The sequence below is a fragment of the Corticium candelabrum genome, chromosome 21, assembly GCF_963422355.1.
Source record: "Corticium candelabrum chromosome 21, ooCorCand1.1, whole genome shotgun sequence".
NCBI lineage: Eukaryota > Metazoa > Porifera > Homoscleromorpha > Homosclerophorida > Plakinidae > Corticium > Corticium candelabrum.
This window is the reverse complement of record NC_085105.1, coordinates 1064913-1091535: the sequence shown is the minus strand read 5'-3', so window position 1 is coordinate 1091535 and position 26623 is coordinate 1064913. Positions and strand designations below refer to the sequence as shown.

At 39.4% G+C, this 26623-nt stretch overlaps 2 protein-coding genes across 4 annotated transcripts; both read left to right on the top strand.

Moving 5' to 3' along the window:
- The first annotated feature begins 68 nt into the window (after positions 1-68).
- LOC134196252 (calcium-binding protein 39-like) lies at positions 69-6715 on the top strand. Its single transcript, XM_062665341.1, has 7 exons — positions 69-330; positions 3686-3789; positions 3864-3982; positions 4073-4367; positions 5889-6032; positions 6166-6271; positions 6541-6715. Exons 1-7 carry the CDS (start codon positions 162-164, stop codon positions 6627-6629), a joined length of 1026 nt encoding a protein of 341 aa, XP_062521325.1. The 5' UTR covers positions 69-161; the 3' UTR covers positions 6630-6715.
- A 3989-nt stretch (positions 6716-10704) lies between these two features.
- Positions 10705-26312, top strand: LOC134196665 (DNA polymerase alpha catalytic subunit-like). Of its 3 annotated transcripts, XM_062665875.1 has the most exons (52): positions 10706-11243; positions 11303-11366; positions 11429-11462; positions 11517-11613; positions 11820-11929; positions 12005-12085; positions 12213-12269; positions 12347-12393; positions 12449-12488; positions 12896-13170; positions 13248-13317; positions 13409-13470; positions 14268-14334; positions 14458-14512; positions 14589-14645; positions 14728-14782; positions 14850-14907; positions 14962-15021; positions 15350-15403; positions 15463-15537; positions 15829-15902; positions 15970-16034; positions 16561-16661; positions 16716-16772; positions 17091-17175; positions 18243-18304; positions 18361-18685; positions 19110-19179; positions 19240-19279; positions 19396-19437; positions 19494-19541; positions 19594-19661; positions 20634-20685; positions 20745-20847; positions 21044-21162; positions 21232-21336; positions 22008-22058; positions 22121-22243; positions 22420-22452; positions 22816-22908; positions 23027-23115; positions 23286-23320; positions 23383-23464; positions 23607-23868; positions 24094-24169; positions 24818-24916; positions 24975-25078; positions 25235-25315; positions 25370-25486; positions 25542-25628; positions 25722-25824; positions 26022-26312. In XM_062665875.1, exons 1-52 carry the CDS (start codon positions 11219-11221, stop codon positions 26144-26146), a joined length of 4419 nt encoding a protein of 1472 aa, XP_062521859.1. In that variant the 5' UTR covers positions 10706-11218; the 3' UTR covers positions 26147-26312. The 3 variants fall into 3 exon arrangements, with proteins under 3 accessions (XP_062521858.1, XP_062521859.1, XP_062521857.1); XM_062665874.1 differs by having other exon boundaries at positions 10705-11243; positions 14850-15021; positions 25235-25309; XM_062665873.1 differs by having other exon boundaries at positions 14850-15021.
- Positions 26313-26623: the final 311 nt, after the last annotated feature.

Below are 26623 nucleotides of genomic sequence, written 5' to 3'. Positions count from 1 at the left end.
GTGTGGTTTAATTCGCCCTGCGTACTGTTTAGGGCGTTAATCACTCTGGGCGTTAACCGTCTCTGCGGATGCGCATGCCCATTGCCGCCTCAACTTCATTTTTGTGCTTCGTTGCTGTTGGACGCAATAGAACAACCTGTACGCCTGTCTAAGCCTTAGACATGCCTTTCTTTAAGGCTTCGCCAAAGAGTCCTCAGGAGCTCGTCAGAACTGTAAGGGAGGCGTTTGGCATATTAGAACGAGAGGCGACGGGAAAGAAGGCAGACAAGGCATTAGAAGACGTTTCCAAGAGTCTTTCGGCTATGAAAACCATGTTGTATGGAACGGCAGGTAAGCTGAGCTAAGGCAGGGGAGATGGGCGTTCGTCTGTCTGTCTGTTTTGATTTATTTCAATACATTTTAACTAATCACAGTTGCGAACACCAAATATACATTAATCCTTGTCTCTGTCTCAAACTTGACACTCTGTCTGTCTGTCTGTTTGTCTGTCATTTATTTCTTACATCAAACTATCATACAATTCTGCAAAGAACTACAGTAATACAACCAGACTAATGTTCATTGAAAGCTAACAGTACTGCAAACTAAAACACTTATATATAACTAAGACTAATGAGAAGAAAATTAGGTGCTGTGAGAGTCAGACCTCTCAGACCCACCGCACAACATGCTAAGTTTTTAGCTATGACTTTAACATTACACTTCTGTAATTGTACGGCGAATCTTTTTTTCCAAAAATCTAAAAATTCTGCAGCATTAGGTATTTCTGCTTCATCTGATGAAAAGGCTGCCAGTTTCTGCAAAAAAATTTCTTGCCTCTTCTCCCCATGATCCAAAATGTTCCATAACCAGTGGAACGACTTTGACTACTGAGCCTTCAGGCAGTTTGTGTTGTTTGTACTTGGCTATCTTTCTGGTTTCTCTTTGATTAGCTGCAAGCCCTGTTGCCTCAGCAGAGCTTGGGGAAACATCTGAGCTCCAAGGGTGTGCCAATGAGATGTCAAGATCAATATTAGCACCCGACTCAGCATCAAACATGATAATGTCAGGTCTACATTCAGAGGTAGTATACCTGTTTCTTGGCTCACAACAATGGTGAATTCGCAGACTTCTAAGGCATTCCAACCACACTCCAGCAATAGACTCATGGGACCAAATAGGCCCTTCCCCTGTCTTGCAGGTAAGTAAGTGGTATCCACTGTCGTCTAGTGATGCATTGCAATTACAAGACTCTACCCATTTTGAAATGGTGATAGGCAGACCCAATCTCAAACGGCACGCCAAGCGAAATTCGCAAGGATTGAGTGTGAATCCGTATGAAGTTGGTAGTGCATGCAACCATGCGCCTGCGCTCTTTCCTTGAAGGGAACGAAACCTTGCTTCATCTCTTGCAGTTGGAGCTGCATCAACCAAGTGCTGGAAATTTCTTTTGAAATTAGAAATGGACAATTGATTTTGTAGCTTTTTAATTCCTTTGTAATCTGAGATCTTCTTGTTGGTTGGAAGGTATGATCGAAAAGCATGTCCAACAGGGCTAGATGCATCATAAGTGAATTTGTCCATGATGACTTTCAGATGTGGGAAACAAGATGGTAGCTCAGATATGGTATGGGACCACGAAGCAACAAAAGCAGGACCAGCGATGGAAGATAGTGGGGTTAGACCAAATCCGCCCATAGGAATAGGGAGACATGCCTGTTTCCAAACCTGATCATCCACAAATGGTTCACCAAGAAGATGAACAAATGTTTTACGAGATTGAAAATCTTTGATGGACATAGCTTCAGATAGCAAGGTAGGCTCTACAGATCTAGCCAAATGATCAAGTCTAGGAATATGACAATGTCTTAGAAGTAGCATTGAACTTTGCTGATCTTCTAATTTCTTGAGTTGGTCGCAAAGTTGGTCCCCTGAATGTGCAGCCTTAACACACGTTGTAGACACGAAGCTAGATGTACCAACTGGTATACCCAGAAAAATCGAACCATCATGACTCACAGGAATTCCGTCAAAGCCAGTGAGATGAGTAACATTGGGACTGAAAACTTCACACTTGGTTTCAGAGACAGACAAATTGATGGTTGAAAAAGATTTTTTGAGCATATTGAAAGCTGCAAGCACTTTGTCAGGACTACGTACCCAGCAAGAAAACATCATCCAAGTATGCAAGCAAGGTGACTTCAAGGATGTTTTGTATTTCAGATAGACTAGGATGAATTGTTGTCGCAAAAGAACTGGTCCTAGTGGATCGCCTTGGTGGACTCCTTGAGATGGAATGACAATTGACGATGATCCATGTAAATATATAAGAGAGCTAGAGTGACCATACATTTGTTGAATGTGACTGAACAAGTCAGGAAAGGCCTTAGACACTTCGTTTAACATATCACATCTACTGACTGAATTGAAAGCATTGCGAACATCTGACTTGAGAACGATCCAATCTTGATTAACTTCTAGCATCAGACCAATGTGGTGAGTAACAAGCTCAGTACCGTTCTGTGTTGAGACTCCATGCTGAATAGGTGTAAAATAATCAGCAAACGCTTCCTTCTGTCTGTCTGTCTGTCTGTCTGTTGATACTCAAAATCTACATTTTTATCACTAAAGTCTGTAGTTCAAGTATTGACAGACAGACAGACAGGGAGCAACTTTACCTTTCCCCCAACCAGTCTCGTGACTGCAAATAGTTCACGTGAGTACTATAAACACTAGTTGCCGACTGTTCCTTCTGCCGACGGTAGACAGGATAGAAGCTTGCGCTACCACCCCTACAAATTTGTCTTAAGGCCTGTTCACACTAGACCAGAATGGATCGCGATCCGATCGGGATAGCGAGCGTCCACACTGCACTTTGAAAACGATACCTCCGCCTCATTTCGCTATCACGTGACTGATGACCGATGTGTATGTGTGGTTTCTTTGCTTGTAGAAAGCGTTGATACAGCGACGTAAGGTGAGCGAGAACAAAGACGAGTGAGGAGTGCTAGATGTTCCGACTACACGCGTAGCGTACGTGAAGGTAACGCCCACTATTTCTAATTGGATTCAACCGATTGCGATCGGATCGTGATCGAATCCACCTCGCAATGTGGATCGGACGGATCGCGATCGAGTTGCAAGTGTGGACAGCGTTGCGGTTGGATTGCGATCCAGTTGCCAGTGTGGACATTCCTTTAACTTCTTCTGTTGGCAACGCCGGCAAGGGTCGTTCACTGTACACTACCGGCTGGGTACTCTTGCCCCACCAGTCACTTCGCTCCCCTGCCTTAGAGCCTCCATTTTAGAATCAACACAGTGTATGTAGAAGTCACGAGATGTAAAACCAGGTTGGGGAAAGGTAAAGTTTATCCCAAGAGACGTAACTTTAATCTAATGAATGCTAGAACATTCTGTCTGTCTGTTTGTCTGCCTGCTTATTTGTATGGATTTGTCTTTTCTGTCTATTAGCACTACCACACATACAATGCCCAGTTTTCAGTGTGTGTGTGTGTGTGTGTGTGTGTGTGTGTGTGTGTGTGTGTGTGTGTGTGTGCCACATTTTATTTTCATTTTCTTCTGCTTCTACCATGGTTGTATGCACGTTGCTTTGTATCACTTTGTTGCATGTCTCAAGCATCACTGTTGTATGTAAGGTAGTAAGCATCATTTACTATTTTCATAACAAGGTTTATTGTATCATTAGATCAGGAGCCTCAGACTGAGTTGATAGCACAGCTAGCTCAAGAGATTTATAACTCCAATCTGCTGCTCTTGCTCATCAACAGTCTTGAGCGATTAGACTTTGAAGTACGTGTCATGTTGCATATGACACTAGACAAGACGTACAAGGAAATTATTTGTGAGTTTGGGTTGGTTCTTAGGCAAGGAAGGATGCTGCTCAGGTATTCAACAATGTGTTGAGACGTCAGATTGGCACTCGCTCTCCTACTGTTGAATATCTATGTACAAGAGAGGACGTTGTCCATACTCTAGTTAGAGGGTAAAAGTTTTGTGCATGCGTACACACATATATGTACATACGTATGCACATGTGGCATACAACACACAATTTGGTTGATGTTCGTTTTAGGTATGAAAATCCTGTTATTGCCCTAAATTGTGGCATGATGCTACGTGAATGTATTAAACATGAAGCGCTTGCGAAGATGATCTTGCAAACAGAAGATTTTTTTCGATTCTTTGAATATGTCGAGGTTTCAACGTTTGATGTCGCATCGGATACATTTACTGTATTTAAGGAATTATTGACGAAACACAAGATTCTCTGTGCTGAGTTTCTGGAGCAGAACTATGATCGTGTATTTGGTCTATATGATCGTCTGTTGCATTCTGAGAATTATGTTACACGGAGGCAGTCTCTGAAGGTAGGTTTTTGTTCAAGGGTTAAGGAGTTGGAGGGGCATCACTGGTGCTTCCCATACTCTGCTTTGTCTGTTATCTGTTTGTTTGTCTCTCTTTGTCTTTTGTGCTGTTTGTCTGTCTGTCTGTGTCAATACATATATTTCTTATACAAAACATTATCATAAGCTAACAGCGTTACTAATGGACCATCTGAGTCACCACTATAAGTCACCACTATACTGGACTCTGCTTATCTTCTGCAGTAACACTCTGTCTGTCTGTCTGTCAAATTTTCATATATTTTTATACATCAAAGCTAATACAGCTAAAACTAAAGTAACAGCTAATGAACAACAAGTGTCACAACTACAATTACAATTACACAAATAACAAGTAGCATTAAAAAGCTCCCCTACGGAGCCTACAAACCAAAATTTAGTTGAACAACATCTAGACTCTGGCCAACTGTCTGTCCATATGTTACTCTGATCATCTTTCTAGCCAACTCCGAGGCATTGCAACGCTGAAGTTGTACTGACAAGCGTCTTCTCCGATGTGTCTTAAAATCTGAGGGATTGTTTCTTCCTTTTTCATCTCTATATAGTTTGGAAAGTTTATTGAGGAACGTTGATGCTTCTTCTCCCCACCCACCAAAGTGCTCAAAAACTAGTGGAATAAGGGTAGAAGTGTACCCTCCAGGCAACTGCTCTTTAGAATATTTGCTATGTTTGGTGTCTTCTCTCCTTGCTGCAGCTCCGTCCATAGTTGCTGCACTTCGCAGAGTGTCCTGGCTCCAGGGGTGAGCAAGGGCCACATCAAGCACAACATTTCCCCACATGTTGAGTCAAACACAACAATGTCTGCTCTATTGTTGGATGTGGTATATCTATCTTTTGATTCGATTTGATGTTGGCATTGTAGACTGCTCAAGCATTCAGACCAGCACAAAACAAAAGAATTGTGAGACCAAACTGGGCCTCCACCCATTTTGCATGTTAGTAAATGGTACCCTTCAACATCTAGTGACTTCCCACATTCACATTTAGTGGCCCAAAGGGGTAAAGACAAAGGTAGACCCAATGTTATTTTGTACATTGATTACATTGATCTGAGTACATATGAGCCAAACTACATTTGGCTTTTGTAGTTCTACAAGACTCGAGAAAGTAAGTGTATCAGTTTTTTGCTAATTACACTGGCATTGCGCCTTTAAAGCATCATGGCCACTGTACATTTCCAGTACATTTTGAACTCATTGGAGTTTGGAATTCACTTTTCCGTCTTTGCCCCCAAGAGATAAATGCTCAAGCATTAATGGTATCAGTTTGGGTTTCTAATAAAGCCACCAGAGTGTGTTTTGGAGATGTATCTTTCCTTTTCCCTCCTCTGGGCTACCATGCCTGTTGTATGGACCCTTTTAATTTGGCAATTAGTAGATTTTGCAATCACAAGACTTTGTGCTCTACTTCTTGTTATGCTATTTTATGTATGACCGTAATATTCGACAGGTCGGTATGTGTGAAATTGGTTGTGTTTGTATCCAGTTGTTGGGAGAGCTTCTGTTGGATCGGCACAATTTTACAGTGATGACTCGTTACATTAGCAATCCTGAAAACTTGAAAGTAATGATGATGATGTTGAAAGACAAGAGCAGAAATATACAATTTGAAGCCTTTCATGTTTTCAAGGTATGGCCATTGATTAGTGATATTGTCATTCTTTACTGTTTCATGTGTTCTCTTTGCAATGACCAAATCTTCAACATTGCTGACAATTAGTGTTTCTTTTTCGCTTCTGTATAATTTTGTTTATATTTATCAGGTGTTTGTGGCAAATCCAAACAAAACGAAACCAATACTTGACATTCTATTGAGGAATAAAGACAAGCTGATTGACTTTCTCTCACGATTTCACACAGACCGTTCAGGTTTGTCTTATACTTTATATTGAAAGATATGTATTTACTGAGAGAGTTATCAATACAATAGTTGCATCTTTGTATAGTGGCTGAGGGCATCTAATGTACTGATAGATGCATCTCTGTAATATAATAGTGAAAGACATTTCTCTGATACAGTAGTTCAACGTATGGTCTAGAGTTGTTGTGATGTACTCTGGCTAGTGTATTGAAATTAATGTATATGTGTCATGTAAAACCATTACAAGTGATCTATGTTTGCTTGTTGTGTTGTGTAGAGGATGATCAGTTCAACGATGAGAAGGCTTATGTAATCAAACAAATAAAGGACCTCAATCCTCCTACTGCTGCAGCGACATCTTCATAACTGAATCTAGAGCTTGTTTTACTTTTACTAGCCATGTTGTTCATTTATACTAGTTTATGTCAGTTAAAAGTGATTTGACAGATTGATTTCTGATGTAGCCTACAGCAACTTTGCCGTAGTGGAAGCACATGTATGGTGTACCATTGACACAATATTCACCTCTAGAGCAAATGATTTGCTTTACTGCCACTAAATCTTTGAACGTCTGTCATTCAAAGAGAGGAAATCGGCTCTTTGAAGAGTCAAACTTCCCCATCATAGATAGAGACTCTAATATTAATGTCTACACCATGAGTGATCCAACTATCATCATAGCCTTGATAAAACGTCATCGTTTCAATGGCCCAACGCTGTGAATATCTAATTAGCTACGAGCGTAAAAGAAGGACACCACATTAAGTGGTGGGCTGCTTCGCGAGAAGCTTACTCTCTAAACGGGCTGAATTGACTTCCGGTCTGTCTGTCCGTATGTATGTATGTTGATAGGTTTGTAAGCGTGTGTCTCGCTCGGAAAGTTTGTTGAGCCAATGAGCAGTACTTTTGGGAGTGACGTAACACTAGCTTGTCAACGTGAATCACTCTCGGGAATTTGCTGAGCCAATCAGCAGTCCTTTGGGACACCAACAATGTAGCGTAACAATCCAGCTCAATATGACAGAAAAGCCGAGATGTCATATCCATAGTAAAAACGTTGGACCGTCGTCAAACTGAGAAGCGCAGAGTAAAGTTCAGGCTAGAGTTGTACGCGTCTGTTACTTTTTACAGAAGAATCGCAAAACAAACGAATTTATCATTCTTCAGGAAGCCACACACACACACACACACACACACACACACACACACACACACACACACACACACACACACACACACACACACACACACACACACACACACACACACACACACACACACACACACACACAACTACACGCACATGTACTCAAACAAGTCCAAAAACATTTTGAGAAAATGATGGGTATGTAGGGATGGGTATGTACTTATGTCATTTATGCCCATCTCCTACATCACATTCACAACTGCTGCAAGCGATATAGGTAAAAAGAGTGTGATGTAGGAGATGGGCATAAATGACACAAGTACAGACTTGGACAAAATTATAGGGACACCTGGCAGTTTTGTGTCTAGTCTAACTTTGGCACTGAATTTTTCTTTACCAAAACCAAATGTTTTTCAAATTTCTTATTTCATGGATTGCGCCATTGTTAGTATGTAACATAGCTTGTGTTCAAGACTGTAGCTGTACTTACTACCTACTGCGCATCTAGTTTGCTTTGAAGAAGGAAGACGGCCATTCCTACTTTTCTTGTCTTTGTACACGTTCATCGCTCTTGGATGCTCATTGTTGGCATACAATCTAAGAATGCTCTGTAGTAGAGAGTGAAAGCAATTTTGTGGGTTCTCTTATCAACATTATGAAAAAAGGCGAATCATCTGTTTTTGCGCATTGATTTCGCGCATGTCATCACAATTTGAATTGTTTTGCCATTTTAATCAATAAACAAACTTCAACCTATTCAAAATTCAAACTATTCAACCTTGATTGCGTCAAAGTGTTCCGCGACGTTTGGACGCAATCAGGAGGGCGAGAGGCGGGAACACTCGGTACTGAGGAACTGGTGAAGGGCTTCAATTTCCTTCGCGTTATTAAAAGCGGCTTTTTTAAAAGCCACTAAACAAAATCAGAGAGAGTCTAACTTACGACGCTTACGCAGTCATGACGTCATACACTTTTAGGTCTCGTTTTCCTCAATGCGAAACGTAAAGAAAACAATTTAGGGTCTACAGTATTCTCAAGAAACCTAACAATCAATTGCAACGCGGTAACTAGTAAGTTCTTAACAATATTGATAGTTGGTAAATTGTGACCTAATTATTGTGTTACTACATACCCACAGCGGGGTGTCCCTATAATTTTGTCCAAGTCTGTACATACCCATCCCTACATACTCATCCCTACATACCCATCATTTTCTCAAAATGTTTTTGGACTTGTTTCATATATTTTTGGACTTGTTTCATATACAGGGTGTTTCAAAAGTAACATACCGAAAGTATTTATAATTAAAAATATTTATAATTAGAAATATTTGCTACATTAACTAATCATAACAGTTGCTGGAAATGTGAGCCATCCACTTGGAGACAGAGTTCGACTCTCCGACGCAGGCTGCTCAAGACTCGGTGCAGTTCCTCACATCTGATATCGGCAATGATTTGTCTGATATTATGTTTAAGATCATTGATTGAACGAGGATTGTCAGCATAAACAAGATCTTTCAATTTTCCCCAAAGGTAAAAATCCGGTGGCGTCAGGTCTGGTGAGCGTGGTGGCCATAAATCTCGTGAAATGACGCGTTCACCGAATACCTTGCGGACGGCTCTCATCGTAGCTCGTGCAGTATGAGCAGTGGCGCCATCTTGTTGGAACCATGTTCTTTGCTTTTCTGATGCTGTAAGTTGTTCAGAAAACGGAACAAAAATGTTCTTAATATACCGATCAGAGTTAACGGTGCTGTCGAAGAAGATTGGCCCAATGATACGGCTCCTGGATGTATTTCAATAATATACTGGTATGTTACTTTTGAAACACCCTGTATTTTTAGATGGAAATGACAGTATTAGTAAACGGAGTGTTTAGCATTTTGAACATGTGAGAATACTTTCATGTCGAAAACCCCAGGACAGACCACATGGAGGTTGCACTCTCTGTCCCGCACCCCCTCCCACCCTAGGCCAGGAATTCCAGGCTGTAATTAGATGCTGCACATCCCAGTTTAGCTACGGTATTTCTTTTCAAGTGACCTTTCTAGACAGTATAACAATCGGGTATGCAGCTTCGCACAACTTCGAAGTGAACCATATCACGATAATTAATGTACATTGACATTTCAGTGGTGTCTTCAGTAATAGACCGATAAATAGTAGTATGTGTATGTAGTTTGAAACTAAAGAGGGATAATGCATCGAGTATGTGTATGTAGTCTGAAATGGAAATGACAGTCCTAGCGCTATAAACAAGTGGCAGCTAGCCTTCCAAACGGTAGTCACATGTACACACGTGACCAAAACAGCTAGCCTTCCAAACGGTACCTGTTGTCTGTCTTTCTGTCATGTACGTGTGTCCATCTGTCTGTCCGTCTGTGTGTCCGTCTGTATGTCTGTCTGTGTATCTGTCTGTGTGCGTCTGTTTACTTGCCGACTGCATCTCTAGACAACTCCCACGTTACGCTCAGCATACACGGAAGTACGTAGCAGCTGACGGATGTACGTCGCAGCTGACGGATGTACGTAATACCACTGATTGCATCTATAAACAACTCCCATTACCTAGGGTTCCACGAAAGAGATACGCTTACATGCACAGAGAGTCAGCCAGGACGCCGCGCCGTTGAACATAGTCGTACATGTTCAACTACACGCAACTGTAAGCAGCATGTAGCAGCAGGTGGAAGTGGCAGCTTGGCTTCCAAACGGTAGTCACATGTGCACACGTGACCGGAACAACATGGCGTTGTGCGAAGCAGGTACAAGGTGACATTGCACATTTCTAGCTGGTGGGTCAGTGCAATTCTTCGGACAAGAGCGAATCGTTTGGTGTGACTCTCGTCGTTGTAGTTGCTTCCAGTGAAATGTGAAATGTGAAAAGAATAAATCGGGTTTTTTTACTTGCCGATAGCTGGCTTCTGAGGCGTATAGTGTCAGCGGTGATAGTCTGGCTACCATTAGGAACGTTTGAAGTTGAGCGCTACGTGGGTCCGAGATCTCTGTAATGAGTTCTGAGAGATCCGGTTCGGATGCGTTTGGATATTTTTGTATGGGGCGCCATTTTAGATTCTTCGCATCCCTACATAGGGAGTGCTACGGCACTCCCTGATACGGGAACCGGGCACGACGGCGCGAGAGGGTCTGGTATGAGGCTACGCTCGTCGCTCTGAAGCGACGGTAAACACAGCTTTATTTACTATTATAGATATATGTATATATTAGCTGATTAACCCGTTCGTTTGTACGGGCAATTAACTAAGTGTTTAGCGGTTGTTGTGCGGATATAACACAAAATCCCGGACCTAAAAAATTCGCCTGCGATTGTTCGTTCACTTTGTTGATCTTCAAAGTCTCTAGGAATATGCACAGAACTAGACTACAGATCCTTTCTTCTGGCACCCAATTTTTTTAACAGCCACGCCCATTTTGAGGCAGACAAGCGCCTCGCACTCAGGCCCTCTTGCACTCTAAGAGGGCGCGCAAGAGGGCCTGGGTAACGAGGCTACAGAAATAGTTGTATCGGTTGCAATTGCCTCTAGTGCCTAGTTACGCCACTGCTGAAAAGAGAAAAAAGAAAATTTAAAAAACATATCTAGACGCAGCGACAAAGTGATGTTAAAACTTGAAGTAAAAATTCTATCTACGCAACAGTTACAGAAATCCTACAGGTACAGTACACGTGTACAAATACTTGTACACGTACTGTCAGTGTGATTGCGTACTAAACTACAAGATAGGACAATCATTTTGGCGCGAAATGAAATAAAGCTCCCGGATGCTCTTGGCGCAACTTATCAATCATGCAAGCCAGTTCTCGAGAGGATGGTAGAACAAATCCAAGCTGCTATTTTTGACATTATGGTCGTACAATACTTGTTCTTTAGAACCCAGAAGGTCTCGACGAAGCAAAATAAATTCAGCCAAAGTCGCTGCTCTGGACAAGATTAGGCGAGCGAAAACATTTTCAATTGTGCCTTTGGTTTTTACAGAAATTTGGTTATCGTTTCCAGGCAAGCGAAATCTGGTATTCGGCCAGAGTACAAGGTAAAGAGTCACGTGACTATGAGGGACTGAAATGACGTCTCCTATTTTGTTTAGCCGAAGGAAGTAGAAGACGTGTACGAGCTAGTTGACGATGATGAGTATGGTGACATTGTCACTCGTCGCAGAGAAGAGGACTTTGTGATAGACGACGGTATGTCGTTGACATCATTTCTACCATCTGTACATGTGTTCTAGGGTGCATTTCTTTTACCTAATCCAGCTAATCCGTCTAGTCCGCGTATCGGATAGATTAGCTGGATTACTTGGATTAGCTAATCCATCTAATCTGAATTAGCTGGAGTAGGTAAAAGAAATGAACCCCTAGTAGTTAAAATTTAAACTTTGATTTGTGTGAAGATGGAACTGGGTATGCTGATGATGGACGTGAGATATTTGATGACGATTTAGAGCAGCCCATGCAAGCAGCCAAGCGAGCAAAACTGGATGAGAAGAAGAAGAAGAAATCGGTTTGTGTGCTTTAATTAATGTGACCTCAATCAGTTGTTATCTGCATTATTGGACGTTTGTATTTATTTATGTAGAATGTTCAGCGAATGACAACCCAGCCAAAGAACATCAAGAGCATGCTTCTAACTGTTGGTCCAAAGAAACAAGCAAAAGAGGTTGTAAAGTTAAAACATGTAAACACAATGAAATGAGTTGTGCGCGTGCGCGCGCACACACACACACACACTATTCTATTGCACTAAAAATTAACAGTTTGTCTTAATTTTGTTTTGCTGTCATTAGGAGTCATTGTCTCTCGGTGATGATGGAATTTTAGACGACATCTTGAATGACTTGAATGTCAGTTTCATTATCTGAAAATATGGGATGTCACTTTCAACTTATCTAAATTATTTACTATGCTTTGATTTTGTTAGCACACTCCGGTGCCTTTGCCTGGGAAAAGGAAGAATAAAGGATTGAAGTATTACATGGAGGTTTTTGTATGGAAAGTGATCTGACCTGTATATTATGTGAAGGAGTCATGGCCTCAAGAAGTCTACACCACTGCATACACCAGTAATTTGAAATTGATACGTACATGTACTATACGAGTAATAGACTTGCAATACCAATGTATATTTTTCTAAATCACTTATGCTGTTATCCCAGCATGTTTTTGTTTGTATAAAGAAAACTTTTTAAGTCGCACAAAACTGTACTGCACAGAAGACAGTGTGAAGGAAGGAAGCAGATTTTTTGTAGAACCTGCATGCTTGAAGTTGGAGATTTAATAGATGCTCTTGCCACCAGGTTCTAATAATTTATATGTTGATACAGCAAACAAGTGACACTGTGAGACAATAGTTGGCTTGCTGTTTTTACTCAGGCAAAATTGCTGAAATTACTAACCAATATTGAAATGTCATTATCTATGTCTGTATGTTTTGTCTGCATATCATTAGTTAATGCCTATGTTGCTGTAGCTTGTATCACAACAAAGAGCGTATTCTCCTCTTTATCAACAGAAGCCTGAAGATCTGCCAGAAGACACGACATGTTCAACACCAAAGCAAAGTGCAAATTTTAGAGAAAGCAGCAGCAAGAGGATTGAATTTTTTCAATCGAAATCTGAAAGTCGTGGTGCAGTCAAACATGGAAGTGATGATATGCAGAGACGTGATGATATTGACAGACTTGAAAAGGAGAGTGAAGGGCATATGGACAATGAAGTCACAGATATGGACATTAGTGACATGCAGTATGTGTCTGGTGTTTCTGTTTGCTTTATTGTCTGTTTATTTTTCTCTTGTTGCTTACTTATGAATATCACGACAGGGCTGACATCGAAGGCAGTGGATGGGATGACCTAAATGATGACAATTTTGTGAATCCTAATATACATCAGGTTGGTTGGTTATATTGTAGCTTTGAAATATATATGTGTTGGCACAATACATATACAGAGAGACATATGTAATTTATACTTTACATTATAGGAGGCTGCCATCAGTCACTCAACTGCCACATCTGGACAGAAAGTCCGGGAACCAGTTGTTGTGTAAGATTTGTGACTGTATACCTGTTTCACTCTTTCTGGTAATCGTCTATAGTGTATCTGGTTTTGTCTTTGTGCATATTAACTGTGGCTGCTTGCAGTTTGTCTGCGTGGACACTTATCATTCATGCATGTCTATGTGAGTATCAGACTGTGGCCGTGTTTCCACTAGCTGCACCTTAATTAAACTAGTTTAGCTTAAACACATTTTAAAACTCAACCCGTTCAAGAAAGCGACTGTTTTCACTAGGGACTTGCACATTTGGGATGTGCAAAACAAACTGTCTACGAATGCCTTAGTTTGAAGTATTGGGCTGCTGTGTCACCAAGTCAGAGCAACTGTTGGTTTTCACTGATTCAGCATCTGCTAGTAGGAATTTGCATGACAATGACCAAGGACATTGGCTTCTCTCTCTCTCTCCCTCCGTAGCTGCTGATTTCTTTCCCCTAGTTAATTAACGACCCTTATCCTATCTCAGCAAAATAGTCAATATCATCAAAACGCGGTTGTCAGAAGCCATCTAAACAAGCGCGCTACTGTCACGTGACAGTTCAACCTAAACTACTTTGAAGTAGGTTTAAGAAAGCGGTTTAGGTTTAAAATATAACTGGTTTAGTGCAGGTGGAAACAAGTCAATTCTTAATTAAACCAGCTTAGTCTAAATGACTTGTTAAACCGGTTTAGGCTCTAGTGGAAATGCCCCTGTGTGTTCATCTTCCTCTTCTTGTTTTGTCACTCTGCTATGTCTCATTTTTTCTTGTGCATTTTTGTGTGATGTGATGTGTTGGTGATTTGATAGGCTAGACCTGCTAGACTCAGTCGGATGGGAAACTGTGCGTGACCAGCTTTCTTCATCAAAACAAGAGGTGCTAGATGGTTTTTGTAATTTTGTTGTCACAAATGATCTTTTAGGTTGTGTCTTGTGTTGCTTACTACCCGTGGTGTCAATTTCTCATGCCATTGTCTGGTAACAAATTTTTGTCTTGCAGCTAGTTACAGCTCCCGATATTGACACTTCATCTTTGCCTTTACAAGACATTGACGGTGAGATTTAAATGAATTGTTGATGACTTACTGTTAGTTTATGTTTATGTTTTGTCATAATTTTGTCACTTTTTAGGTAGTGAAGTTCTTCAGTTCTATTGGCTTGATGCACATGAAGAGGCAAAACAGCCAGGTTGATATTACTTGATGGGAAAGACATAAGAATTGACTTGTTTTGTGAGCAATAAATATTCGCTTGCTGCTTCTTTTTGTAGGAACTGTTTACTTGTTTGGAAAAGTTTGGATTGAGTCAGCAAAGACTCATGTCAGGTAATCGGTAGAGAGGATTTACTTGTCTTACCTTTAAAGTTTAACTAAGTGTCTGCCGTCATGCCAGCTGTTGCGTTGTTGTACAAAACATTCCTCGGCAGATGTACTTCCTTCCAAGAGAAAAGGCAAGTGCATGTTATTTGTGCGTAGATGCTGACATTCAGTTTGGTATTTTGCAGGTTCTTAACTCTTTGGGAAAGGCAACAGATGAAGATGTATCAATAATGGATGTTTACAAAGTGAGTTAGTAGAGTGAATACTTAGGCAACTATTACGTACACCAATAGAAAAAATTATCTTGTTGATAATCTTGTGAGGTTTCAATTTAACTAGTGCCATAAATGCCATAAGTACCTGCCACTTGTGTAACAACTGATATCTAGAGGGCAGCACTTCCAGGGAATTATTACTCTTTATTTTTAACATCTTACTTAAGTCAACAAAAGTGCATGCTTAAAAGTTTAATACAAACGTACAGTATAATGGTTTTCACTATAATCCATGTAACAATCTGTTACTTACTGTATAGAAATAACTCTAAAGGAATGAGTTGGTGATTTTTTGTAGGAATTTGATGAGAAAGTTGCCAGCCGGTTCAAGATCATGAAATTTACCTCAAAGGTTAGTTGCTAATGCATTAATTGATTTATTCTGACTTAAGTAGTTGCTTTGTATTTTAGCGTGTTTCAAAAAACTACTGCTTTGATGTACCGGGAGTGCCCAAGTTTTCTGAGTATCTTGAAGTCAAATATTCTGTGAGTAAAACAATTTGGACTAGCAACACATTCGTTAGGATGACAACACTGAGAAACTGACCAATATCTATAATTATGTATATTTATGTGAGTGGATAGAGAGACGGGATTGTTCAAAGGCAAACACATAAGCAGACATGTTTCTTTTTGTTTCTGGTTGGATGTGTAAGTGCATATGACAGGCGTAAACACCAGTTCATGTCTTGTCACATGGACTTTTTTATTATAAAAAGGACAGACAGGCAAGGAGACACACAGATAAAATGATGATTGTAAATATTTGCTTGGTAGGCTGACTACCCTCCGCTTCCTTCGGATATGAGTGGCAACACCTTCTGTCATGTGTTTGGAACCAATACATCAAGGTGAGGGGTTTTTGGCAAATTATTTATTTATGTTGTGTCAGATAGTAGTGGTTTATCTTGTTTTTAGTCTTGAATTGTTGATAATCCAACAGAGACTGAAAGGCCCTAGCTGGCTGCACATCAAGAATCCTAGTGAGTGATAAAATGATGCTGACATGAGACATAGGGAACTTGATAATGTGGCTAGTTCAACAGACAGTTGAGTGGGTTGAGGTTGGTTGGAAATAGACCACATAGAGATTGATATTGCTGTGACATCTTACCTAGACAGTGGATGATTGATGTAGACAGCTCATCAAATGTCAACTAAAGTTTAATTAACTGATGCCGCCATCATGGTGTTGCATGGTATCAAACGTGTAACTTCAGAGAAATAACAACTTGGGGCATTGTAGATGGCAAGAGAGATGAATAGCATAGTGAAAGACCAACAGGCCGCAGTAAGACATTTGGACTGTACACAGGTACAGATTTAGTGAGAGTGAAGCATAATTAAACAACATGTTGGCTGAGACACATTATGTAGAAAGAGTTACAGTAGATGAAGTATTTGGGACAGGAACATATAGACAGCCAGACGGGCAACGAGGAAGACATATGACAGAAAGACAGCGAACCTAAAGACTGAAATTAAGAACACTTGAACTTTGTTTTCCAGGACCACTTTCCCAGTCAATCAGTTGGTGCAAAGTGGAAGTTGAGTTGGATAAACCAGACTTAATCGAAGTAGCTCCAAAGCAAGAACCACCACCACCACTGGTGTGTGATGATACTGAATTGTTGATGTGTCTTCATTAACTGCTGTGGTGGTAGGTTGTGATGAGCATTGCCATGAAAACCATATTGAATTCAAAGACACATACACACGAGGTATATTTTTCACTTGAAGTCAAGCAAGTTATTTTTATCCTGCAATTCATGCATAATAAGTAATGAGAATTTAATTCAAAAGTCTTAAAGGTTGAGTTCATCAAAATCTAAGGCATATTTTTGGTTTGTTTTTAAAGAAAGCGTCAGATTGTCTTGTACAAATTTGAAAACACCTTACTGTGAGCATTATTTTTGCCGTAGTTAATTAAGAAAAAACGTTTAGAGCAGGAAATATGATTTATGATGTTCTGATGTGTAGGATGGGACGTGATCTATTGTTTGAGTTTGCTAATGAAGTGTTGGTGCTGTTGTTTGTAGATCGTTGCAATTGGTTCGTTGATAAACTCTGCTGTTCATATTGACAAAGCAGCTCCTAAACATCATTTTCAGAGCCATGTGGCTTGTAAGTTTTCTCATAATGCGAGTTGTAGATGCAACAGAAATAGAAATGGCATAGAGATTATTACAGTATTTACATGACATACTTAGACGGAACATGAAGCCATCAGTGACTAGGTGGCGGTAGCGTTGTCCTCAAGTTTGGTGTCTAATAAATTAGGCTGCAAACCACGCTCATTTTTACTTGCAAACCACGCCCAATTGTTTACTTTTTACTTCCTTGCTTACAGTTTGTATGCATGTAAGTAAAGAGTATCGATTTCAGGTTACAAATATACTGCGGGACTGAGTGCCGTCAGTGTGCGTAAAGGGTGGAACCGAAACACTTTTACAGTTCGTGCCAAGAAAGGTTTTCAAGGCTCCGATTGTTAAATTAGATGGCATCTCGATAACAATAGTATCTAGAATACTAATTCAGTGCAAACCGGCATTGACCAATTTTAGCTTTTCGCGTAATGTAGCAAGCCATAGGCCTAGCTAGTTAGCTAGAATAGCCTGAGCACAAAGTGGAGAAAGTACGGAGTGCATGCAAATTGTTAGGTAGCGGAGCAGCTGGAGATTCCATTCTCTGGTCAGCCGGGTTGTCGACCTTGAAAACTAGTTGATGGATAGGCTTCTGCCTATTTGATGCGGTCTTTGTTACTCTGCCATTGCCGGATAGCATAGCAAATGTCGTAAAAGTGATGGGTATGCTCATTTCACGTGTTCATGACTTCTTGACACTGGTTTTATTGTACTGAAATGATGATGTGTATTATCAAAGAGGTAGTCAACGTCGTCGTCAACATTACATACTACTCTAAGATTAAGTGGACTGGTTAGTAACTCATAGTTCTGCTTGAACCGGAGTGACACGACCAAAATGTTTGGGGGCTATAGCCTTCTCCATCCCCCTCCCCCAACGCTATGCAGGTGGTAGGAAATGTGCACACACATACAAACAAAAATGCACACGCACCACATGCTCACACAGAGACTAACAGGAAATTGAGTCTATTTGACTGTGTATAGATGTTTGAACCTTTCTCAACTTGTTGCAGCAGCTTAGTTTTTAGATTTGCTGTGTTTCAGGTGTGCGAAAGCTGAATGATCAACTGTTTCCACACGACTTCACTTCTCAAGTCAAGAATTATGTAACTGCTAGAAATTTTGATTGCTCCTTATTTATGATTTTCTGTTTATTGACTAGCACACCAAGATAGAAGTGACATCTTCAGAGCGAGCAATGCTAGCATTTTTTGTTGCTAAAATTCATAAAATTGATCCTGACCTTATCATTGGTCACGACATGGTTGGTTTTGAGTTGGATGTTCTATTACATCGACTTGCACATGAAAAAGTTCCTCACTGGTCTCGTGTTGGTCGTTTGAGACGATCAATCATGCCTCGTTTGTCAGGACCAGGTGGATTTGGTGTGAGTACTGGTGAAAGAATTGCAATGGCAGGACGCATGATGTGTGATGTGAAACTGTCATCAAAGGAGCTGATAAGATGTTCTAGTTATGATCTGACAGGTGATGTGCAATTCAGTTCAATGTTTGTTGAGTTTCAGTGGCTGTTAATTGAGAAACTGTAATCAGAATAGAAACACTGTTCATGGATACAACCAAATGGACATTTTAAGTAATGCTTTTAATTAAATATAGAATTTATTTCTTGCTGACCAAGGTGCAGAATGTTCCAACAACATGTAGATGATCACCCATTGTTTGCATCACAGCGATAGCATTCTAGGATTTTGATAATATTATATTTTAAAGTATTTGTAGAATGGTTGTATCAAGCATACTCAATTGTATTGGAGTGGTCGGCCACACTAAACATGCTGTACAAGGTTGTTCTTGAGTTTAGCTGCTATTCAACCTTAATGACAAAATCAACTTGAAATACTCTACACATTATTATTGTAAAGTGTCTTTGTTTCTCTATTATTCTTAGCATTGACTCAAGTTGTGTTGAAACGCAAGCGTGTAGCTATTGACAATGAAGATTTACAAAAAATGTTTGGGTAAGTTGTCAATTTGTGTGTGGCATTATTGTGTGTAACTGTACTGCTATTGTTTATCAGACAATCACCAGATCTGTTAAAGTTACTTGATCACACGCTGGTAATGGCTTGTAGTATGTTCTTTCGCTGTTTTGCTTGACTATGCTCATGCATGCTCACTAACACATTCATTTTGATGGTTTGGCTCTTAGGCTGTGACTGATTTTGTATTCTTAGAATGATGCCTCACTGTGTTATGGCATCATGTTTGAGTTGAACGTAAGTTCATAACTGCAAGTACATGATTTTTTGTTACTCTGATGATGACACCTTAGGTCTTGCCACTTGCTGTACAAATAACCAACATCTGTGGCAACATTTTGGTGCGTTTGGTAATATCTATACAATTATTTGTTTTAACAAGATGTTGTGCAGACAAGAACTCTTTTGGGTGGGAGGTCTGAGAGAAATGAGTTTCTTCTTCTTCATGCGTTTCATGAAAAGTAAAACATATGCAGGATTTCATGGTTTATGTCTTTTTGTTTGGTTGCCCATTTAATCTTTTATCTGCAAATTATACTGCTGTTTGTTAGTTCATATGTCTATATGGTATGTTAAGCTGTTTGTGTCTTTGTCCACTCATCTATTAGTCTTCCAATCAGAATGCACGGGAGAGATACAGAGACAAAGCGATCTCAGGAGCATTTATAAAGACAAAAAAATGCTATTCAGATAATTCAGCACCAGAAGCTAACAAATCAGCAACTGAAAGCACTGACATTGCTGGATCTTTCAAATGCACGTATTGTTGTCCAAGGCCATATCATCTACTTTGCTCTAAAAATAGTGTCAGTGTTCAAAAGAGTGGTGGTCAAGTTGTCATTTGATGACCAATTATTTCAATTATCACTATTTGGTATTAATGTATATGTAACAGTCCTAAACTCCTTAGAGACTGAAATTTTGTGAGGTTGCCAAGGTGACGACTACATCTGCCATAAAAATTTGGAACACTAGTTATACCATTTGAATTAGACAGGTGTAGTTGCTGTTAGTGCAAGTGCTTTCTGCGTAGGAGTTGACTTTTGTAACTTGATGGTGTGTGTTACTGTAGTAATACACCATGATTTTTCTGGTACACATTAGTGGTATCATACTATGATATGTCAAACGGAAATGTTTATGACATTGATGCAGTCTTCAATGTTCAGTGTCTGTCAGTAATACTTAATAATAATAAATAAGTAAATGTTGTTTCAATAAGCATTGAATAATGGGAACGATATTTAGAGACAGCTTATCAATATGCGGTGTAGTCATTAAGCCAGAACTCAGACATAAGTACTGTTCAATATTTTATCTTTCAGGGGCAGCTATGTAGTCATTTACATTTTGTGTAAATAGGTCATTGCTTTTAATGTCTGAAAGTTTCTATTTCATAATGCATTGCTATACCACAAATAATTTCTTTGCAGGAATTACATTTGTCCAGACAAATCATGGAGTGCCAACAAGACATCTGCACCTGTCAGACAATAATGCAAAAGTACAATGTCAAGTTTACTAAAGTTGTTGCTTCTGATCAGGCGGATCCTGTTGACCCTAACGATGACACAATAAAGACAGGGTCAAAGAAAGGCAAACGAAAATCAAAGTACACTGGAGGACTGGTTTTAGAACCAAAAAAGGGTACAGCACTACATGTTTAAGATAGTGTGTGTGTGTGTGTGTGTGTGTGTGTGTGTGTGTGTGTGTGTGTGTGCATGGTTGCATGTGTGTGCATGTGTGCTTGCGCATGCATGAGTGTTGACTATGCCTCTTTCTGTTTCTTTGAAGTTTATTACTTGCTTTGTTGCTACATTTGATTGATTTGCTTGTGTTACAGGATTATATGATCGTTTCATTCTGCTCCTTGACTTCAACAGTCTTTACCCATCCATCATTCAGGAATACAACATTTGCTTTACAACAATTGACAGAAGCAAACACAGTTACAGTACCAATGTAAGGTCTTGAGATCTCAACTACTGGTAATAGGCTATTAATGTTATCGCATATTTACTGGCTGATTAGGATCTAGGGGAAGATGAAGAAATGCTAGTTGATCTTCCAGATTCCAGTGTTGATCAGGGAGTCTTGCCAACTCAGATCAGGGCTTTAGTTGAAAGAAGAAGAGAGGTATGTATGGTTTGAAGTCATTCTCTTTATTTGAACTTATACAAATACAAATGTTTGGCTATGAAAAATTGTCAGGTTTGAAATTTTGATATTGCATTGGAAGCTACTGAGAAGCATCCCTATAACATACAAAGTCTATTTCAGACACACATACCAATAATACAGTTGGAATGCATCTGCACTTGTTTTCTTTCAACAGCTGGACTTGTGGTCTAGTATTGCACACATTAATTAAATTGCAGATTGTAGGGGATAGAAATCAAGTAAAGGCTTTCATTTGCTATGTTAAGAACTTCTTTATTGCATAGGAATGGAAGCCTAACTAAATTGACGACGCACTGCTTTTCTTTACAGCATCCTATGACGTGAATGCACTTGAGTCATGCATAGACCGCCAAATGGTCAGTTGAGACTTTGTTGTATTTCTATCAGAGTTAGGGACCATTAGCTCTATGAGCTTGTTTTAAGTTTCTGCTATATTCATCATTCTTAGTCGGACAAGACAGTACTTCAGAAACTTGCTTACTTCCAATTGAAAGTAGACTTCACAACTTTTCATAACACAGTGACTCTCTAGGACTCAAATGCATGATGCATTCTGTTTAATATATAATGTTTATTAAGTTGTGAAGCCATGATGTGCGACCTTATACTAGTGTTGACAAATTTAGGTGAAGAAACTAATGAAATCAGTGGACAGAGATGATGAGCAATACCTGCAAGTCTGTTGCTACAGTCTTCTCCTATTTGTGTTTACCCTCATTGTTTTAATCTTATTTTATAGTTTAATATCCGTCAGCAAGCTCTCAAACTGACTGCCAACAGCATGTATGGATGTCTTGGATTTTCCCATTCTCGTTTTTATGCTAAACCACTGGCTGCTTTGGTGACAGGGAAAGGTCGGGAGGTAGGTGTTCTAAGCAATGGAGTGGCTTGTCTGTGAAATCATGATGTTGTGTGGCATTACTTATAATTAATTTGTGCTTCATTGTGTTTTTGTTTGGGTTTGGTTGGCATTTGTTACTTTGGTGGAAACTGTATTTATTGTAGGAGATTGGTGTACTCTTGTGATTTTTCTTTCAGATTCTGCTGAAAACAAAAGACCTTGCGCAGACAGTAAGTAGCAAGTTGTCATGTTGTGTCTTTGCTTTGAAGTCCTATTATGATATGTTTCACCACATGTTTTGTTTACATGTTTATCATTGTCATATGTCATCTCTGTTTGTCTGTTCGTTTATTTATTTATTTGTATTTCTGTAGTTTGTTACTCTCGAATTTAGAATGTTTTTTTTTGTTTACTGTGGTCTATGTGTGTGTATCTTGTGTGTACTGCAAGACTTTACGTTTTTGCAGTACTCAGGTCTCCACAGGTGTGGAAAATGCTAAATGGATTCATTTGTTTTCTAGTCTGTATGCTGTTTTTACTGTTGAGTATTGGCATTGAGAGTCTTTGTCAGTGTTTATTGGTGTGTTTCTTAGTTGAATTTGGAAGTCATCTATGGAGATACCGACTCAATCATGATTAATACAAACTGCACAGACCTACAGCAAGTCTATCAAATAGGACAGAGGGTAGGACAACTAAAATTAGTCACTGTGATATTGCCATTACATTATATATATATATATATATATATATATATATATATATATATATATATATATATGATTATTGAATTGTTTTTATCAGATCCAAGCAGAAGTGAACAAATTGTACAGGCAGGTAGAAATTGGTATTGATGGAATTTTCAGGTCAATGTTACTGCTGAAGAAAAAAAAGTAATTGTTGTTGTGTTCATTCTGTAGATTTTCAGTTGTGCAGGGAGTAGCATAGAAAGCTAGACTAGCAGTAATTAGTGGTTAAACAAATACCAGTATGTGCACACACATTAATTATGGTTGCATAAATCTTATCCTCACTTTGTATTAATTCATGATTAAACGTGTAGGTATGCAGCTGTTGTATTACAAGTGAACAGTGATGGTAGCAACTCTTGTTTTGCAGGGCTGTTGATAGGTACTTGCTAACCGTTTGCTTGTTATTAGGATCGACTAGTCATGTGAAGGAAATGAAGGGCTTGGACATTGTTCGGAGAGATTGGTGTGGACTAGCCAAAGACGCTGGAGAGTGAGTACACTAACCATTTTAGTGCTAGTGATCTTGTCAGCATATGCAACGATTAGTATGTGCCATTTGATTGCCTAATCTTGACTGGTGTGTTTGAAGTGTGCCATTTTCTCTTGATTTGTTGAGTATTGCTTCTTTTTAGGTATGTAATTGGAGAGATTTTGTCTGTTCAATCTCGAGACATCATTGTTGAAAATATTCACACAAGACTTCGAGATATCAAGCAGAACGTGGAAAATGATCAGGTTCCACTGGAGAAGTTTGTGATAACAAAATCATTGACAAAAAATCCAGACGACTACCCTGACAAGAACAGCTTGCCACATGTGCAGGTTGCCGTAAGGTTGAAATCGAAAGGAAGGCACTTTAGAAGTGGAGACACAGTCCCATACATTATTTGTTTGGTAGGTTTGAATGCTTTATAAACTGATTATTAGTGCACACAAGCATCTACTTACATATCATATGCCACATACACTGAAATTTCAGTCTAATAAACTTGTATTTTTGGACAAACATTATACAGACAACACACCAGCTGCATTTTAACATTTTTAGAGTGACCAGTGCAAACGCTGAATACTTGTATTTTGTATTTTGGAGGATTGACATGAATTGATTTATAACAGGACGGCTCTAATCAATCAGCCACACTTCGAGGCTATCACCCAGATGAACTAAGGCGTTCTGACACATTGAAAATTGGTAAGCTACTGCAAGGACATACTTTAGATCTTACATTAAATTTATCGATAAGGGCATACAGAGTGCACAACAGCGTTTTATTTTTGCTGCTACACAGGTTAGTTTAATTATGGTTTAGGCATAAATTTAAAAAACATAATAAGTTTAACTACTCTATGAGCTTCCATGTTATATGTGGGCAAGGTTCGATTGTATGCAAATTTAAGTCCTGTTTATATACAAATTTGCAATTATTCTTTTCATATTTCGTCAATTGAAAGCCGCCTTTGAATAAAGATGCCACCATTGAATAGGAATAGAACTTGCCAGTATTCTGCATCTTAGATGAATGAGTACTGGTAGATGCTGTTGCAGTTGACGTATCCATCATGTAAATAGATGACGGAATGTATGCTAAATTGGTGTAGGTTTCTAACAGTATTGCTTGTGTCTTTCATGCTTACCACATCATTTGCTGTTTCTGAAATGGCTTTGTGATTAACAGTAGTGCAGTAGACAACCTTCTGCTGCCAACAGCTGTGTGCGACTGCCAAGGCAAATGTTATCTAGTGAATTAGCTGGATTATAAAATAATCAAATTTATACTGAAATATTGCATATATTGAAGGTCCCCACAAACTGATTTTTGTATTCTATGTGTTGTTCTAGACTATAACTATTATCTGCAGCAGCAGGTACATCCTGTTGTATCACGTCTTTGTGATCCAATTTCTGGAACTGATGGAGCACTGATAGCAGATTGTCTTGGTCTGAAAGGTGTATTGCCATCCATTGTCAGTAATATGCCATGTCGTTTGTATTGAAGGTTTGGACTCGTCGTCATATCAACATTCATATAATAATGACGATGAAGGAACAGATGCTCTGCTGGGAAGCACAACTCAAATGACTATGGAGGAAAAATTCAAGGTATATTTATTAATTTCTTACCAAGTGTGGACACTACTGCTTTCTTAGGGTGTCTACCTTGTTGGGTCTGTATATGTGTGTCTGTTCATTTGAATGGCTCTCTGCGTGTGATTTCTTGGTTTACCTTTTTATTTATCATACTCAGTAACTGTATAGGATGCAGCAAGACTTGTTTTGACATGCACAGCTGACAATTGTGGAGCTACAGCTGAGTATGAAGGAGTAGTGAAGGCAAGTGTAAGATGCAACTCACTAAATATATCGACATCATGTAACATGGCTTCCATTTAGGGCTCAAGCTTTGTGTGTGGTCTTGTATGTCCAGTGTGTACAGCACAGTACAGTACACCAGCAATTCGGAATAGACTCACATTGCTGATGAGAGAGCATATCACCAGATACTATCAGGCAATGAAACACACAGTGATGATTAGAATGTGGGTACAATAGTGCAATTGTTTAGGGCTGGATGGTAAGTGAAGACCATTTACTGGAAACCAGGACAAGGCGAGTGGAGCTTCATAAACCTCGAGGTTCAATGAAGCAAGAGGTAGTTTAGTGGTATATGGTTGTCTGTAACTGTTTCCTGCTTGCCTATCTGCAGAGTCATCTGTAATTACTTACATGATGTTTCTGTCCTTAGTATTCAGAATCTGCACTTTACACTCAACTTAGATACTATCAGTATCTGTTTGATTACAATGAGGCTCTGTCCGAAGATGCTAACAAGCATGGCAAAATGAGAGGTAGAGTCACATCTTTACACTTGACAGTCTAGTTCTTTCGTTTCAACCAACCATCCCACAGACATGACCACTGGCGTATCTCTCTGTGGGCAGAGTAGCTGGAGGTCTTCTGACTTCCTACTGTATTAGTTGGTTGAGGTGAAAGAATGGTACTATGGCTATATCCTCAAGGTGATATGCTTTTTTACAATTTGCAGCTATTCGAGGTTTTAAAGATGACTTTAATGCCATACATGCCACCATTACAGAGCAACTGAAACAGAGTGGTTTTGCAATGGTAAATTTGAAAAAGCTTTTTGAAGGACTGAAGACCTCACGATAACAAAAAACACTAGAGATACATGTACCCCAAGTAGTTTTATGTCAAACTAGTCATTAGTGACTTTTCGGAAGTAGACACAATGCTGTTTTATATGCTAAATGTAGTGTTATATATGTATCGTGGGAAATGGAACAAACCTGAATCCAGTGTCTATTGGGTAGAATCTTTGAATATCATGCACTTCAGTGGTGGCAGACACGTGACACTTATTTTAGAAAGGCGATGTTTCTGTTTGGGTAAGGTCACTCTCCAATATGTAGTCAATTATGGTTCAAACATAGCAGCGTTGATAGTTCCTTGCAGTTTAATTAGCCTTTTAACTTAATTAATGATTTGTGTTGTCCAGCTGATCTTCCTTGAGATTAGGGTATCTAAGCTTGAGATTCCTGTACAGTAGTCCCTTGTGTGTTATCTGTATGCTCTGCAGTATGACTGCATGTACCCAACACTATGCATAATGTCAACTGATCTGCATGA